An 18,631-nucleotide genomic window follows, 5' to 3' on the forward strand; every position below is an offset into this window, starting at 1 on the left:
TATTGCTTTCTTTCTCCACAAATCTGTTCTATTTTCTACCTACCCTTACCCCAAGGGTAGTTACTCTCTGAGCCTTATTGGTATCACTTATATTTGTGTTAGAATCTTTTTCTCCGAGGACTGCATTTCTTTCTTTTTTTTTAAAAAGATTTATTTATTTATGCATATAAGAATTGGGGTACAGGCCAGAGGTGTAGGGGGTGGGAGGATCCACCAGAGTGGGGAACAGAACAGGCAGATTGACTGAAATACACTGCTGAATGGAGCAGTGGGTGAGTCAGGAGAGGTCTGCTGTGCCATGTGGGTAGCTCCCTGGCTGGGGATTGAACTCATGCTGCAGTGGCTGCGGATTGCTTCATGGGTTGTGTCTTAACCCTTTGCGCCACCAGGGAGGCCCTCTTTTTTTTTTTTTTATTTTTATAGATTTATTTATGAATACAAGAGCTGGGGTACAGGCCAGAGATGTAGGGGGTGAGAGGATTCACCAGAGACAGAGTGGGGAACAGAACAGACAGACTGACCAAAGTACATTGCTGAGGGGAGCAGCAGGTGAGACAGGAGATGTCTGCCATGCCATGTGGGTAGCTTACCTGGCCGGCTGGGAATTGAACTTGTGCTGCAGAGGCTGCGGATAGCTTTATAGTGCGATGCTTAACACCTTGCACCACCAGGGAGGCCCGAGGTCTGCATTCCTTAAAGACAGAAATCATAAATTATTGATCTTTGTTTACTCATAGACTAACAGAATAGCCGCCTTATGAAAATTGGTTGAATAAATGAACATTCAGTACATATTTGAGTTTACATGCTGTGTTTCTGTTGTGAAATCTACATTTTGTATATCCTCTTTACTTCCTTTTTTAACGGGGTGGGGGGCATGTTTTCTGAAGAAGTGAAGGCTGAAGGCAGAAGAAAATTGGTGACCATGTAGTTAGTTAGTAGGGATGTGAAGGAGACTTAATCCATGTTCTTTCTCTTCTGCTGAGTGACTTTTACTACTTGAGTTACCCATTCATTTTGCTCACTGTTTGTCATTGTTTTATGCTGAGTTGTAATCATTAATGTTTTCAGTTATGTGCCCAAAGAAATGAAAGTATCAAATGAGGGTGCTTTTCTGGTAATGTTTAAATATGACTTGACTGGACAGTTTCCAGAGCTGGCTGTGCTTTAAGTATAAGGTTGGCATGCAAAACCTTCTGGAACCTTGGTTAAAATATCCATTTCTTTTTAGGTCCCTTTCAACTTTGGTTTCCTTGATCCTACATGAATTAACTGGTTGATTATATAGAATGAAGGATTAAGATAATGTAAGTCAGGCATCAGCAATGAAGATTTAATCAGAGAAGATTGGGAAGGGCACATGTGAATTTTGAGGTGGCAAGAGTGGGTCACTCCTTCATGTAGATGGACAGGGAATGGTGGTAAGGGGAGCATAAGGGTGGATTGATAGGTGTTGGAAGAGTCTGTGGGAATAGGTGAAGAGGGTTTGAGGGACACAATAGTCTGTTGGCAGTGGTTGGCATGCACTGAATGAATGAGCAAACAAGACCCATTCTGGCACTTAAGATGGAGTCCCTGATCCCAAGTTCTTCCTGTTAAGGTTTACCAAAGTCATGGTGTGTGCTTTTGCATCCTGAAATTATAACATCTTCCTAGAAGGAGCACATTCTTGACAATCTCCATTTCTCTGAAATGGAGTTGAATGTTCTGAAGGCATGTTCATTTCATATTAGGAGTTTTTCTGAGGTAGATGGTGTTAGGTTTGTGTTAGAGTGAGAAAGCAGTGCTTCATCTTTTCTGAACTGAAAATAAACACCAAGAAGTCTTCTGAATAGAGGACAAAAAACCACTCTTGTGAGTCACAGTTGTCCAGTGACTTGGGTTAATTCAGGACAGAAACCTTTGATCAAGTCTCTTACAGGGAATGTTTTAAATCGGCCAACTAACTGAACTGCTAGAGATAGATGCATAAACATTGGACTCCACGTGATTCAAGCCTGATCTAAAGTGAAAGAGAGCCTGCTGCCTCCCTCTGACCTCTGTAATAGGTAACCTATGGCCTGGAGTTAGATCTGTATTAGGTGTTGGGTTTTGGAGTTTTTTTTTTTCTTCTTCTTTTTATGGAGCACTCCACAAATAACAGTATCCGTTCTGTTTGAGAGAATGTTTGTTTTGGGGTGAGATACTAGAGAAATACCGGAAGAGACCTGCCTACTGTTTTTTTGTTTTTTGTTTTTCCCCTCAGGAAAATGTTAGAATTCATTTCCCCAACTTCTGAGTCTTAAGTGCACTTGCTTGGGCAGAGCCAAGTGCTTCTTAGGCTACAGCAGGGTTCTGGCCCTTTGTAGATTGACTGCTTTTGTTCTCTCCTCTAACCACAGACTTCTCTCTCACTCTAGTTCAGCAATGCAAATGGGGAAGCTCATTGTAGATACTCAGAATAGTTATTATTGGCAATGACAGTTTTTGATAGCAGATGTAGTTTTACATTTTATTTATATTATCTCAAATTCTCAGTATAACTTGTGAAGTAGACGAGGTTTTATAGATGAGAAGACTGTAGTTCACAGTCACACAGCTAGTAGTGACTAAGTGGAATTCAATCCAGGGCAGTCTGTCTCTGATGACCTCTATACCCACTGCCTCCTGCAGAGAATGTTCTTTTGACCGGGAAGTGGTGTCAGTTAAATATGTCAAGGACAGAACCCTATGACTGAAGGATCCCAGCTGTATCTAGAGGAGCTGTGTTCCTGTATGCCAGCTCTGAACTGTCACGGGCTGGGGATAGAAGGCGGAGAAAGAGGAAAGGGGCTTGATGGGATGTTGGCCCCCATCTAAGATGGCCTGTGTGTCTGTGGACTTCCTTCAGGGATGGGACAGTGGAGGGCTGCTTCCCTGGATGTGTTGGCTGGAGATTCTGTGCTTATGGAGTTGATTTTTGGGGAGTGCCCAATTCCAGTAAATTTTGATCAACATTGCAGTCACTAGTTAGTTGATGGGTTTTCTGTTGTGTTAAATTTTAAATCCCTGAGAGGTTATAATGTAAAATAATTGAAAATTCAAAACTAGTTTAGGTACAGTTTAACTCAGGGCTTACATAGTTGTGTCAGATGCTCAAGGCAGATTCATGCTAGCTGGGGAGAAGACTATTCTTCAGAACAAGATAGATAATTCTGTGACATTTTCCAGTTATTGCTTCAAGATTCCTAATAAATTGTAAAGGCAAACTATCTTTTTTTCCTTTATCTGTATGGGTCTTTTACTCTAGATCATTAAAGATGAGAAAAGTTGTGTAACAGTAAAATCATTCAAGTAATGGTCAGCTGATATGGGATTTAGTCAAATGTCAGCCATCTATCTGCATGGTGCTCTTTAGAGCTCTTATGTTTTTTCACTTCGCTTTCTCTCACAGACATATACACACAGACTTTTTTCTTATTAAAAAAATAATATTTTTTCTTTTAAGGAATTAAAGAAACGATGCACACAAGAGTGAAAATAAAAATGACTTTTAACCCTACCATGAGAAAATAAGATTTTAAACATTTTGGGTGTATATTCTTCTAGCCTTTGTGTGTGTGTGTGTGTGTGAGTGTGTGCACATGTATATATGTTGTAACAGAAAAACACACAGAGATACTGCTTTATCTACTTTTGTTCTCTTCATGATTAATTTTCTGCTTGTCCATTTTCCCATCTCCATTCAGCATGTAATTAACCCAGAAAGAATTAATTCCTAAGGGTAAAGAAATTCTAGAATATCTAATTTAAGGCTGTCTGCTTCTTTCTAGACTTTTCTTCACTTTATTATAATGATTACTGGCATGAAAGTGTTGCCTTTGCAAGTCAGGGTGGTTGAAAAAATGGCATAGGGCCATAGAGAACAAAAGATCAGGGTTATGGGATCTAGCAGTGTCATGAAAATGAAATGTACAGATGATCTCAATCTCTTATGTGAGGAACCTGAAATCCTGAGAAACCAGGTGGCGGTGTTCACGCTGGGATTGTTCTCCAGAAGGGTGTGGCGTGGTAGTAGAATGCTCTATTTGTGATTGCTGCCCAGCCCTGGGCCTCAAAACAGCCTGAAAAACAAATCCTGCTGCTGGCCAATGCCAAGCTAATGTCCGATAGGTAGGTACAAGTGCACTGGGTGAAGTCAGATCTGAAGGTCACTGTGCTGATATTGGAATCTGGCGTTTTGACAGGAGTCCCATTTGAAGTGCTGTTTTTTCAGTCACTTGCTTCGAGTCTACTCCATGGTAAGAACAGAGGCTTAAATTTTAGGATAAATTTTTTTTTTTTAAGAAGATTTATTTATTTATTTATACAAGCACTGGGTACAGTCAGAGGCGCGGGAGGGTGAGAGAAGAGGCCAGAGCGGAGAGCAGAACAGGCACACTGATGAAGTACACTGCTGAGGCGAGCAGCGGGTGGCAGGAGAGGTGGCAGGAGAGGTCTGCGCGCCATGTGGGACCCTTGCCCAGCCGCTGGGGATTGAACTGGCGCTGCATAGGCTGTGGGCAGCTTCGCAACCCAGCGCTCAACCGCTACGCCACCGGGGAGGCCCAATTTTGGGATAAATTTTTTGGATTAACTTTGGGTTTCACTTTCCATTATCTCAAAATTTATGGTTGAGGAGAATCTGTTGAGTATAAATTGCTAATGTGTTCTGCTGATTTCCATCAGCTATGTGATTTGACTGACAATAGTTAGAACCTAGCCCACTGGGGTCTGGTGAATTACATCTGCTCAGCCAGAGTGTTTCTTGAGCTGGAATTGAAATGCATGGCCCTTTAGCTTCCTGTGTGATGCCAACTCTCAAGCAATTGACTTTTGCTCTTCAGTCTCCAACAGGGGGAAAATTGTGAAATAAAATGGGGAGAGGCCAGGCATCCTCAAGATTCAAACCCATAAATATAAATAACTGCAATTAATCATATGCAGTCTCTCTTGTCTATTAAATCTATACTCAGTGGGTCTTTAGCTTCCCAGCCTGTGGTTGCTGGGGGATTTCTGGTGCCTCTGCTTGTTGAGATTTGACCCAGGGTCCTTCTTCAATATGGGTCCAAAATCAGTTCAAGATATAATGAGTTGTTGGGGAGGGGAGTGAGAAGTCATCTACAAACAAGTCCAGCCCAAGGGGGAATGGAAATATAAAAGAGTTCTGCTGTTGGCATTTGAGAGACTCTTTCATTTGACACTTTGTTCTTTGTTACCAGCCTGTTAGACTGAATAGGATAGAACAGTTTTCTGATGTGTAAGTTCAATAGATTTTTATATTCAAGTTTGTCCCTGAAGTATTTGTTTTCCTTTTATAGAATCCAGATTTTGATTACGGTTTACATTTTTTACTATTTTCTCTTGTGATTTAACTCTTCCTCTTTCTCTTTCCATTATGTCATTTTCCTTACTTTCATCTACTCATGAACATTGCTAATGTGTCCTTTTAAAAAAAGACTTTTAACTCTTATTAACCTAAAAGGCAGCCTCTGTACTATAACTAGGGTTCCTTCTTTCCTCCTTCCCATTCTCTCTCCCTGCCCATCTCACGCCTCCCTCTAAATCCCATCATCATTGCACTAAGACCCTTCATTGATTTTCTGTTTTCCTTTTGTGAATTACCAGTACAAACCAAGCTTTCACATGCCTGTCTTTGCATGCCTGTCCCTTCTGTGTGCAAGGCCCTTCTCTCAGATCCATGTGCTGGTTCTTCTCCTCAATTACCTCAATTTGATAGATCATCTCTTTGAACATTTTATCTGAACGTTGGCCCCGTTACTCTCTAACCTAATATCCCTCTTTATTTTCTTAATAGCATGCATCCATTGCAAAATACACAATTTTTAAATTTGTTTGTGTGTTTATTTTTTGTTTCCCCCAATTCATGAGAGCAGAGAATTTGCCAGCCCCTACTGAAATACAGATGATACAGCAGGCATTTGGTAAATCCCGGCTAAATGCAATTTGAGGGATTGAATATCCCTTCTTTCATCCTGGTAAACTTAGGTATTTCCTCAGTGATGCTTTCCTATTTGAATTCTTGCTTTGGTTATTTTCTTAGAGTGTACAATTTCTGTTTCCCTTACCAATGATAAGTGTGTTTTTCAAAAGGAATTTTGATGTTTTTTAAGGAGTAGCAGATTTTTTGTTCCACTTATTTTTAAATATTTCTTGAAATCTAAGAGGGCACAGAAACAAATAGCTTTGCCATATTTTTTCCCCCTTGTCTGTTTAGGTGAGACAGAATTGAAATAAGAATTGCCTTTTTCTAAATCTTAGACTGTGCGTGTATCTAGTTTGAAATCCATAGTCTTAAGAGACTTGTGCAGTCTGTTTCATCCATGCTATATACTGCAAATTCAGCTCTACTGACCTAGAACTCAGAAGGAAGGGGGAAGGGGATGCTTTGGATAGTGCCAGATTGTTGAAAACCCAAATGCTGAAATGCTAATAAGTTGCTCTTTTTGCCTTGCTCAGAGCTAATTATTTGTATTTCACACGTAGTTTTAGCTAACTTGGCTCTCATTTTTCTGACCACAGTGGTGACAAGTTTGAAGTGAGCTGGAGAGCTCAAAGATCAAAAGGGCAGATTACTATCAGCCTGATAATTTGGAAAAAGCAGGAAAATTTTATAGAGCAGATAGAGAAAGAATTAAAATTGGGAACAGTCTGTAACTTGAGACCACTTATTAAAGTTTTAATAGTATTGTTCCTTCTGTTCCTGAGGGCATGGCCCTGTCATTCGTAGCCTAATATATATACATATGGATGGTTATAAGTCATCAATCATTGAATTCATGGTTAATAGTCTTTATTTGTGAAGACAAAATGTGGCTTGCATTTTTGAAATATTTTAATTCAAAATAGTTGAGAAATTAAAGAACAAAACAAAACTAAACTCTATTTAGAAGTCAGGGATTATGGTATGTTTCTTATCAGTTGTCTGATGTCCAGTGCCTGGCATGTTAGATGATCAGTAAGTAATTACTGAAAGAAATAATAAGTGGCAAGCTTTACTCATCCAACAGTGCTAAATAAATAGGACATTAAGATAGTACCATCACACATAAGTAGAGTATTTTTTCTCCTCTTGCATCTATTGAATAAAGAAAAAATCATTATATAATAAAAATTTAAAGTTGAAATAGCCCTGAGTATTCTCAGAGCTACCTCGTTTGTAGGTGGAGTGAGAATTAGCAAATTCAAATGATTTTTTTTTTTTAAGATTTATTTATTTATTTATTTATTTATTTATACAAGCACTGGGTAGTCTGAAGCGCAGGATGGCGAGAGAATTCACCAGAGCCAGAGTGGGGAGCAGAACAGGCAGAAGGACCCAAGTACACTGCTGAAGGGAGCAGCGGGTGGCAGGAGAGGTCAGCGGGCGGCAGGAGAGGTCTGCGGGCCATGTGGGACCCTCGCCAGCAGCCGAGGATTGAACCGGCGCTGCAGAGGCTGCGGGCAGCTTCGCAGCCCAGCGCTCAACCGCTGTGCCAACCCGGGGAGGCCAGCAAATTCAAATGATTTGCCTGAAATCACAAAACAAGTCAGAGATGGAATTTCAAGGCAAGTCATCTTAATCTTACCTTCTATAATACTCATTGGTTATTTTCTTTTCTAATCTGGTGTTTCAAGCATTAAAGGAATATAGAGTTCATTTTTTAAAAAAATGTAGTATCTTTGGAGAGAATATTAAGTAGAACCCTTTGCCTTCTCATGTGCTTGCTTCATAAATTTTAGACTCTAACATGCTAGAGTGTTAGTTGTATAGTGTTGGTACACAGTATCTCTGGCACATTTTAGAAATGGCCAAAACCATAATTTTACGTTGCCCTGGAAACACTTATTTTTTTTTAAATTGAGTCTCACATAATATATGATGATTAGAGTGTGAACATGAATTTTTGTGTTCTAGAACCCACCTCCCTTTCTGTATGTTTTTATTTTACAGGACTTTGTGGAATAAATGACCTATGGTTGTGGCATTCCATACTAAACTATAAAACCAAAAACTGCACTTCTGAAGGATTCATGTAATAATAATGTTTGAGACAGCTTTGTTTTATGAATAAGCAGAGACTTTTAACTGGCTCCCTTTACTTGACCTTATTTTCGCTCTCTCTTTTTTTTTTGGTGCCTTTTGCTTACATTTTTTGAACCCCTGGACCACCCCTTCTCTTTGCCAACTCCTCTGTCAAACTTCCAGGCCCCTGTCCTTTTTTGAGCCTAAGGAATGGCCCTGGACTAGCCTTTTTCCCAGTTTTTCCGTAGCTGTGTGTTTCTTCCTAAAATGATCTGACCTAATAGTGCCCTCAAGAAACCAGTAAGAAGAAGCTTTTCCAAGTGCTTTCTGACTAGAAGCTGTGTGAACCAATACAAGTTGAATGTTTGTCTTCTTTCATTTTCTGCATTTCCTGATTTTGGTTCTCTATTGTGCTTATTAATTCTCTTTGTTAAGACTTTTTTCTAACCCTTGGGTTAGGCTCTTGGCATTGGATTTTCTGGGGGAAACGATTGGAAATAAAACATGCCCTTTCCCAAAGCTGGCTTTCTGATAGGGTGTAAGAGTCAGGGACAAACTTGGGTCTGGATGCCTGACCAGCAATGTGTGATTATGATACTGTATCTTCCTCTTTACCCATCGTCCCACATTTTGGATATACAGAATCTAGGGGTCATTTCATTTCTAACCTTTCTCCTGACATTTACTTGGTGCTTTCATTTATCTTGTTTGTCAGGAGAGTACTTTTCTCAATGGCTTCAGAAAGTTCTTTTTATATGTCCTTTGTTATCCTTTGCAATGTTTTTTATAACCGTAAGTTGTCATTGAAATATATATGAAAATATATAATATATAATATTAATATTCATGTCATTTATATGATAGAGGAAGGACTAGGAAGGTGCCTAAAGGATAAATATGTCCTACTTTCTCAGGACTTGATATATTCACTACTTTTGGCTTAGTGATTCAGTTTTTTGTAGATTCAGTTAAATCCTTTTAAAAAATATTTAAAGCAATCAAAAAATGGACAATCCATTCTCAGTTTATAGACTAGAGCACACTGATGTGCCCCTGATATTGACTATTTTGTGTACTTATACCTGACCACGTTCTAAAGGCACACGGGAGGGCTGGAGGGCTGGCGTGGGCTTCTGTAGGGATCACATGGTACTGTGTAAGATATATGTTGCAAACGTGCCTCTCTTCTTGGCTGGGGAGGATGTTTTTACAGCAGAGTGCTAATAATTATCCCTACTGTAAAGTAGGTAAACCTTAGAGAAGGTAGTACATGGTGTGCTTTGACTGTTACCTTACTGTGTCAGCACTCAGTCAGCATATGCTTGGCATGCCTGAACCGTGATGTAAATTCTTTTTTTTTTTTTTTTTGTACTTTCTTATAGGGAAAATACAAAGCATTTGTCATCACATAAGTTGATACAAAACGGGTTTGCTTTGTTGAAAGACATCTTGTTTAAAGTGCCTGTGGGGTGGGGGTGCGGGGGGGAAGGTATTTTTCAGTTTTGCCGTCTATTCCATTTTACGGTGGACTGGCCACCAAGTACCTCCATTACAGTGTTGTTGGGTAGGACTTCCTCTGATGACGTAGTTAATTCACCTTTATTTTGTAAGATTCATGGACCTTGCTCTGATAAGTCACTGAATTTGTGTGGAGGTAGACCTTGAGGCCTGACCCTCTGATTCGTGCCTTTTGTAGAGTAGACCGCATGTCATGGCTGCAATAGGTGAGGGGAGTTCTCTGTGTACAGCTCCAGGTGGGTGACGGTGTCAGTCAAGTATCTTCCTACCTTTGGACCTATATAAACTTAGGCAATGGGCTTAGTGAAGTAACACATAATAATACATCTAGGTTACATGCTGGGGGGTTTGTTTTATATTTTAAGTATCTTGTTCATCTGGTTTTCTCAGCGTAGGTGATCAGAGGAGCATGGAGTGCCTTTATATCTTGTTAGAAAACACATGTCCCAGAAGGACCAGAAAACTTGTGGTTGAAATTATGCTTCTGAAAGTGATCTTTGAACTGTATTCTTATTCCTGTCCACAGACAGACAGACAGTCAGACACACACACACACACACACACACACACACACACACAATTACCCTTTTAAGGAATGGGGAGAGATATGCTTACCTCTATGTTGGCATGAGACTCAAAACCTTGAGAAGTTCCAGTTTTTTACAATTAGTGGAGTACGTGGAGATTTAAAAAGTAATTGCTGTCTCTACCCAAGAGTTTTGAGGATATAGTTCTGTAAAAGTGAAGAGACCCCAAGCCTCCTTCCCCAGAGATGTGAAAACTCCATTTAATGGATTTTTATTTATGGTAAATTGAAAGAGAAGATAGGGAGAAAAGTTCAAGTATTCTGTTTAAAGAGTTCAGGAACCAGGAAGTTCTTGTTCTGCAATGAATTTACTTGTTTCTGGTTGTTAAGGGGACCCTTTACCTTTTTCATTGGGTGGTTATTACTCATTTTTAAGCCTAAAGTGTGTGGTTTAGTCTTTAAAATGTATGATTTAGTTGGCAGGTAATAGCCTTGCCTCTGAATGGGAAGAAGTAGAAGTGGTGAGAAGCACTTGGGGACTATTTGAAATGGTATCTGAGAGGTTCTCACGGTTGAAGTCACTTTCTCTATAATGAACTCAATTGAGCCAGATAAGTAGCAGGGTCAGCTAGAAACATGGGTTAACAAATTTTGAGAAATGGCAAAGCAATTTTTCTTTGCTAGTTTAAGTCTTATTGTGTAGTGATTTTATCTCCGTATAGGCAGAAGATTCCCCAAACAATACATTTAGCCTGTGATTATTCTTGTGATTTTGAGACCCACATATCCCTCTCTTTGTGGTTTTTTTAAGTAGCTGTTCTGGAAATATCTCATGTTTCCTTAAATCCAAATTGAGATCCCCTTCTCTCTTAAACTTGCTGCTTTTACTAAGTCTTAATGTTGTATTGTTGGAGCCAGTTCCCAGATACTCAGGCTAAATTCCTTGACTGTGTTCAGTATCTTTCTCCTCTGTCTGTAATTGGTTGTCAGGTCCTGTCATGTCTCCATATTTACAGCTGTTATTAGAGATTTCTATATTTTTTCTTTTCTTTTTTTTTTTTTTTTTTTGGTGCGACCCTCGCTGGCGGCCGGGGAATGACCTGGCGCTGCAGAGGCTGCGGGCAGCCTTGCAGCCCAGCGCTCAACAGCTGCACCACCAGGGGAGGCCCTGTTATTAGAGATTTCTATGCATCAGTCTTTGCATTTGCACTTTTCACTCTTGCCCTAACCAGGCTCTCATCCACTCACATAAAGACTGTTTCATTGTGTTTGCCTGTCTTCATCATAAGCTTCAATGCAAAAATCGATGTGAATACTCTTCATTAATCATGAATGAAGCATCTTGATTCCTTCATCAGCAGCCTCAACTCTGCATTGCCCGCAGACTATCACAGAAATATCTGCTCTTACATATGCAAAGTCTTTATCTCTTGCCCTGGGTTTCTTTTTTATGTTTAAATTTTTTATTGATGTACCATTGGTTTACATCATTGTTAGTATTTTGGAAGGATGGGGGAATCCTATTCGGTATAGTTAACATACTGCCCAGCACCAAAGCACTGGGTTCTTTTTCAACCTCATTTTCAACTGAACATTTCTAGTTAAACCATTCCCCCTAATATTACCATGCTGTTCTTTCCCCTCTAAATCTTCTTTCTCTTTCCAAACTTATCCCTACTAATTCCTGTCCAAAGGTTTTTCATTCTTTTTTTTTTTTTTTAATAGAGGCATGTTTTATTTATTTATTTGTTTGTTTGTTTTGTTTTTGTTTTATACATGCACTGGGTACAGTCAGAAGCGCGGGAGGGTGAGAGAATTCACCAGAGCCAGAGCGGGGAGCAGAGCAGGCAGAAGGACCGAAGTACACTGCTGAGGGGAGCAGCGGGCGGCAGGAGAGGTCTGCGCGCCATGTGGGACCCTCCTCTGGTGGCTGGGGAGCAGCCGGGGATCAAACCGGCGCTGCAGAGGCCGCGGGCAGCTTCGCAACCCAGCGCTCAACCACTGCGCCACCGGGGAGGTCCTCATTCTTTTTTTTTTTTTTTTTTTTTTAAATTTAAATATTTATTTATTTATGCATACAAGAACTAGGGTACAGACCAGAAGTGTGAGGGGTGAGAGGATTTGCCAGAGACAGAGTGGGGAACAGAACAGGCAGATTGACTGAAATACACTGCTGAAGGGAGCAATAGGAGGTGAGTCAGGAGAGGTCTGCTGCGCCATGTGGGCAACTTCCTTGTCAGGGATTGAACTCGTGCTGCAGAGGCTGCGGATAGCTTCATAGGCTGCGTCTTAACCCCTTGCGCCACCAGGGAGGCCCAAATGTTTTTCTTTCTTTAAGGCCCTTCTCAAGTGCTCTTTCAAAATTATCCTGTCATAATCAATGTCTTACTATTCCACTACAGTGATATAGCACCTTCCTTTCTTTTCTACCAGAGTGTGCACATGTGTATTTATTTTTTCTTTTTCTGTCAGTCTTTGCTATGTGTTTAGAATGATGGGATTAGTTAAAGCATGAATTTTGACTGACTGGTCTGATTTTTTTTTTTAATTTGATATTTTCTTGATTTAGAAAGTAATGTATTTTGAGACTGCTTTATTTAGAAACCCTCCTAGCCCTTCTAAACATTTTGAGGAGCCCCAAATCACAGAAACAGGTGAAATATAATTAGTAATCATATAATGATTCCATTTTTTCTGTAAGGGCATTGTTTTATTTATTTATTTATTTAGTTACCTTAAATTTAAGTTGCCTTAAATATTTTTTTTTGTAGAGAGGACACCACACTTCTAGATTCAGAAAAACACTTTCACAGTCTGGAGGTCTTTTATTTTTCTTCACACCTATCATGGCATGAATTCATAGGGAATGGGTTCCAGCAGCTCTGGCTCCTCCATTGGTTATCACAAAGGCTGGCACTTCAGCTGAACCCAAGTACCTTTCTCTCTGGCTTCCTTTTTTTTCTGATCATTTTCTTTCACAAGTTTCAGGAAGCTGTCTCTGGTCTTAGCATGCTTAATATGCTCAATAAAAACATTAGTTCTCTTGGTAAGAATTTTGCCCCTGCTTGTTTACAACATGCCAGCTGCATGCCGGCTAACATTATAGACTTTTCCAGCCTTGCCATGGTAATGTTTGTGGGGCATTTCTTTGAGCAATGCTCATCCCCTTGATATCTGCAATATCACTTTTATTGTAGCTTCACATGTTTGTGGCCAAAGGCACAACTCTATGTGTTCTAAAAGGCCTAGAGAACATACAGTGTGTGTCTCTCCTCTCTCCCTTTGTGTTGGTCATTTTAGTGACTTATTTGATGATGATGGTTCCAGCTGAAAGGAAGTTAGAGGGCATTGAAACTCAGTACTTGAATGAGAATAGAGCAAGGGAGAAATAGTACCCCGACTTACTATATCCTTCATCTTCTGGTGGATGAAAATGGTATGAGACAGTGCTTTGCCATCCTCCCTACCTCTGCTTCTAGCAAGTCTCCTTTTTTTAAGCTATAATTGAAGCTATATTTACATAACTATAATTGAAGCTAGCTTTTTTCTTCTAGTTTTGAGATATATACTTGAATGTAACCATTTATATAACAATGTATTTATTGCAAAATGATTACCACAATAACTCTAGTTCACTTCTATCTTTTCACATAATTGTGAATTTTCTTTAGCAACTTTCAGATATACAATAGAGTATTTTAAACTATCATCACCATGCTTTACAATACATCCCTAGAACTTATCTTATTTTGATTATTGTATAAGTGGAAGTTTGGTTTTCAACTGTCTTCACCCATGTGCCTGTACCTTCTACACCTGACAACCACCAGTCTGTTCTCTATTTCACTTAACATGCTGCCCTCAGACTCCATTCATATTGTCATAAATGGTAGGGTTTATTATTTTTATAACTATGTGATATTCCACCGTAAGTATATACCACATTTTCTTTATCCATTCATTCATTGATGGATATTTATGTTGTTTTCATGTCTTGGTTGTTGTCAATAATGCTGTATTGAACATGGGGATGCTGATAATTTCTTCAAGATAGCTATTTCATTTTCTTTGGATAAATACCCAGAAGTGGATCAGTGTGCTGCATCGTATGGTAGTTCTGTTTTTTTCTCCATACTGTTTTCCATAGTAGCTGCACCAATTTACATTTCCAATAACTGTGTACGAGAGTTCCCTTCACATCCTCACCAACACATCTTTTTTTTTTTTTTCGTTGCCTTTTTGATGATACACAGTCTAACAGCTAGCATTCTAATAGCTGTCATTTTGGTTTTGATTTTTATTTCCCTGATGATTAGTGATGTAGAGCGCCTTTTCATATTACTGTTGACTATTTGTATATCTTCTTTGGAAAAATATTTATTCAGTCCTCTGGCATTTTTTAAGCAGACTGCTTTTTTTGGTATTGAGCTGTGTGATTTCTTTTGGATATTAATCCCTTATCAGATACATGAATTGCAAAGATTTTCTGTCTTGGTGTAGGTTATTTTTTTATTTTATTTATGATTTTCTCTGCTGTGCAGAAATCTTTAGTTTGATATAGTCCTACTTGTTTATTTTTGCTTTTGTTTCCTTTGTTTTGGCATCAGATCCACAAAATAAATGGTTCTAGAATTTTTATCATTTTAGGTCTTACCTATTTTGAATTGATTTTTTGTGCGTGGTGTGTATTGATAACAATCAGTTACTTTCTTTTGCATTTGACTGACCCATTTTCCCAAAACCATTTAATGCAGAAACTATCCTTTCTCAGTTGTGTATTCTTGGCAATTTTGCCAAAAATTAATTTGATTGTGTATGGGCAGGCATATTTCTGGGCTCTCTATTATGTTGCACTGTTCTTTGTGCTTATTTTTATGCTAATACCATACAGTTTTGATGATGATGTTTTGTCATAGAATATTTAAGAGAGTATGATTCCTCCAGTTTTTTCTTCTTTCTCAACATCGTTTTGGCTATTTAGGTTCTTATGTCTATCATAGTACTTATAACACTAAATAGCTCTTTTAACTAGTTGTGCTCAATATCAATTCCTCTCCATAGCTCTTTTAACTAGTTGTGCTTTATGGAGAGGAATTGATATTTAATCCTCAAAGTAGATTGTTACTCCTTGAAGGCAATTGATAAAAACTCACAGGTGTATTTAGTTGAGTTTAGGTTTCTTTTTCTTGTTTAGGTTTTTCCTAAACATAAGCTGGGCAGGTGTTCTTGTAAGAATGAAAGTGCTGGACTAGGTTTGTGCTAATGCAGGAGCTAGTCCTGATTTAATGTATATGTGACTGAACTCATAGTTTATTAAACATGAATGTTGGGCTATGATCACTAAGATAAATTTGTTTTTGGAAGATTTTCTCCTTCCCTGTCATTTAGTTGCAAAAATTAAAGATTTTTGTTCCCCTTCTTTGTTAACTTCCTAATTATAGCTTTGACATAGAGTCTTTTCTTCTGGGTAATCATTATGAAAATTGCTTTCCTCACTATGGAGTGTAAATGGGGACAAGTGGCCCAAAGTATATGGTTTATATTTATATGGCTTTAAATGTCTTCATCATTAAAACAAAGTTCTTATATTCTCTGGCAGAAGGTTACCAGTCGCATCTTTATTATCTTAGGGAATCCCTACTGCTTAGGGACTGTACACTTTGGCTGAGCGTTTGAGTATAGGGCCGTTTTGAGGAGAAGGGGGAGACTAACAGCAAAATAAGGTGTGGCTTTTGGGGAGAAATTGCCTTTGAAAGCAAAGGGAGAACAGAACCAGCCAGTGGTTAAGAACGTAGATGAGATTGTAATTTTGTTACTTACTGGGAAATGATCTTGGGCAAATTTCCTACTCTCTTTGAGCACCTGCCTCTTTCATGGAATTAGGATGTTGTAATGGTGATATGAACTGATGTATATATAAAAGTAAAAAGCACAGTATCTATTACCTAATGAATACTCAATAAATGACAACTGTTAGCATTATAACATTAATAATAATGATAGTAATCACCATGATTATCATCATAGAATAGCCAGGATAAAATTGACTAATTCAATGCTTTAGTTTTCGAATTACCTGTCAGAGTGATTTATTCATTAAAACTAGCTAAATGGTGTTTAAAGATGGATTTGACACAGGAAAAATAATGATCTCTTAAGCATAGGCTATTTTGTAAAATCTCTAAAAAAAGAAATTTTTATCGATCATATTCAATATTATTGCATATTATTGAATATTAGTACTTTTTTTTCCACTAGTATTAGTGCCCCATTCAGAAAACCAATGATCATAGGTCCCTTAGTAAGTTTTGGTTTCAGACCAGTCATATTAAAGCAGTTCAATTAGGTGAGCAGGGAATGCAGAAAACTACGTGATTAAGAAAACTAGTGTCAAACTGACCTGACAGAATGAAAAGCGCTAACACTGAGACATTTTACTTGACTGTGTTATACAATACCCCTCAGTTGTCTATGTTGATGTGTGATATCCTTTGTGAGGTCATCAATGACATTATCAACAAGTAGTGATAGTAAACCAAAGTCAGTGAGGCACAGCACATAATCCAACGGACCACCAGGCTGCTGTCTATATGGGGCGGGCATAGACATTGTTTAGGTAAATAAACGAGATTTCAATTTTCCCTGATTATCAGGGGGTCCCAGTTAGCCTGGAAACAGCATGCTGTCTTTATTGAGAGGGTTTCCTTTGTTGTGTGATCAGCGTTATGTGAACGTTTACAGTAGCACTAATGGTGATGGTGAACTCTGACAAATAGGTGCCTGCCAAGTTGGCTAGGTTATGGTTTTCACTCTCAAAGCAACCTTGGACTTAGATTTTGCTGAGGGCCGACTGAACAATGAGTAGGGACCCCTAGCAAACATACTCCAACTGTTTTGTATGACTGGGGAGACAGGGAATGGTGGATGCAGAAAAGGAACAGTAAAATGGAGGTTGTCAGCATCAGACAACATGCATGTGAAATATTTTTTGGGTGAAATCTTCGGAAAATATGAGTCTTAGAATTTAGGAAATTGTAAGAACGAATGAGTTCAAAGGGCAAATAAAAATTTAAGAAATGCCAACTATATTTAAGTATTCCAAAATGAATTCTCTGTAGAATCATAGTTATCATTCAAAGTTCTTTGATTTAGGAGAGTGTTGCTAATGGGCTCTGTTAGTCCAGTATGGACTGAAATATTTTAACTGTATCATAATAAATGTTGAAATGTATTCTTTGGTATCTTGCATTAAAATGACTTCATATTAAAGTCTTGAGTCATGAGATAACTGTGGAGTATAACGGGTGTTTGTCCAGGCAGGTCAGATCTCCACCCATTCAGGAAAATGGGTAGTGGCTTCCCGGGAAGGTGAGGTGTGTCTGCTGCTATTGTATATGAAATTCTCAGGCAGATCAAATTGCTCAGTATCAGCAGTTTTGGTGATCATATACTGTGTTATCTTTTGGTTTAGCAGTGGGCAAGAAGTTTTTTGGTGGAATTTTCAACTTTATGCATTTTTTTACGGTTTCTGAAAAACATTTATGTCTTCAAAAAATGTTAAAAATTGCATCAGTCCGATAGTGGGGATATTTTTTTAAAAAACAAGTGAGAAGAAAAAATGTCAGCGTTAACACAATGCAAGGCTTTATTTAGAAATATACAGGGAACATCAAAGAGTGCTTGATCTGGAGGGTTTCCCCTTCAAATTGTGATGTCATGCAACTCCGGCTAGAAGAACACTTTTTAAAGTTCTCTTAATGAAAGGAATAACAGCAACGTTAAGTCTGTTAGCTTTGAAAGGGATCAGCACATACTTTGCTTTGACTTTTTATCAGTAAAGTGTGACTCTTTGATGGAAAGAAATGTGTGTTGCCTTTCAACTCTAGTGAGAATTCATTAGGAAGAGGAAAATGTTATGGGGCAGAGAGTTGTACCACCGTTTGAATTAGCAGTTGCTAGAGACCCTGTGCATGCATTCATTGTCATGACTTCTACCAGCCCTCCTTGTGGATGAACAAATTTGCAAGTACAGCTTGCAGTTTTGTCAGATACACAATGACATTTCTTTACAAAGCTTTTTTTTTTTTTTTTTTTGACTTTGTACTGTTTAAATATCTTCAATTATCTCCTAATTTGCTTTTCATTTTAAATTCCTTTTGGAAGGTAAATTTTATACAGTCAATTCTCCTGTCTGGGTGTTTTTTTTTTTTTTTTTTTTTTTTTTTAAGTGTGTGTGTGTGTTGTGTTTTGAATTGTGGTATACAAAGTGGTATGTCAGTAACTTACTTTGTTTTTTTTTTTTTTTCAGTTTAACAGTTTCATAACCTTCACAGTCTCCTTTTATTATTGGGTGGTTATCCAATAAAAATCCCAATTAATGTTTTTTTTTCTTCTTTGTAGGCTAAAAAATGGCATTTCAAAAGGCAGTGAAAGGATCTATTCTTGTTGGAGGAGGTGCTCTTGCAACTGTGCTCGGCCTCTCTCAGTTTGCTCATTACAGAAGAAAACAAGTAAGTAATTGCACATTGATTCGAATAAGAAACTTAGATCTGTTAAAGAAATGT

The 18,631-nt window shown here is 38.5% G+C and overlaps 1 protein-coding gene across 3 annotated transcripts in view; it reads left to right on the forward strand.

Moving 5' to 3' along the window:
• Positions 1 to 18,631, forward strand: part of GPD2 (glycerol-3-phosphate dehydrogenase 2) — a 138,261-nt gene that overhangs the window by 17,873 nt on the left and 101,757 nt on the right. For 2 of the 3 annotated variants that reach the window (XM_037523355.2, XM_037523354.2), the window contains exon 2: positions 18,468 to 18,577. In XM_037523355.2, coding sequence (XP_037379252.1) covers positions 18,476 to 18,577 — 102 coding nt within the window. In that variant the 5' untranslated portion in view covers positions 18,468 to 18,475. Of the gene's footprint in view, positions 1 to 16,599; positions 16,684 to 18,467; positions 18,578 to 18,631 lie in introns of those variants that run through there. The other variant, XM_037523357.2, reaches the window with a different exon arrangement.

Source organism: Talpa occidentalis, unplaced genomic scaffold (genome assembly GCF_014898055.3).
Source record: "Talpa occidentalis isolate TD23 unplaced genomic scaffold, MPIMG_talOcc4v2.1 talOcc4.3, whole genome shotgun sequence".
Classification (NCBI taxonomy): Eukaryota; Metazoa; Chordata; class Mammalia; order Eulipotyphla; family Talpidae; genus Talpa; species Talpa occidentalis.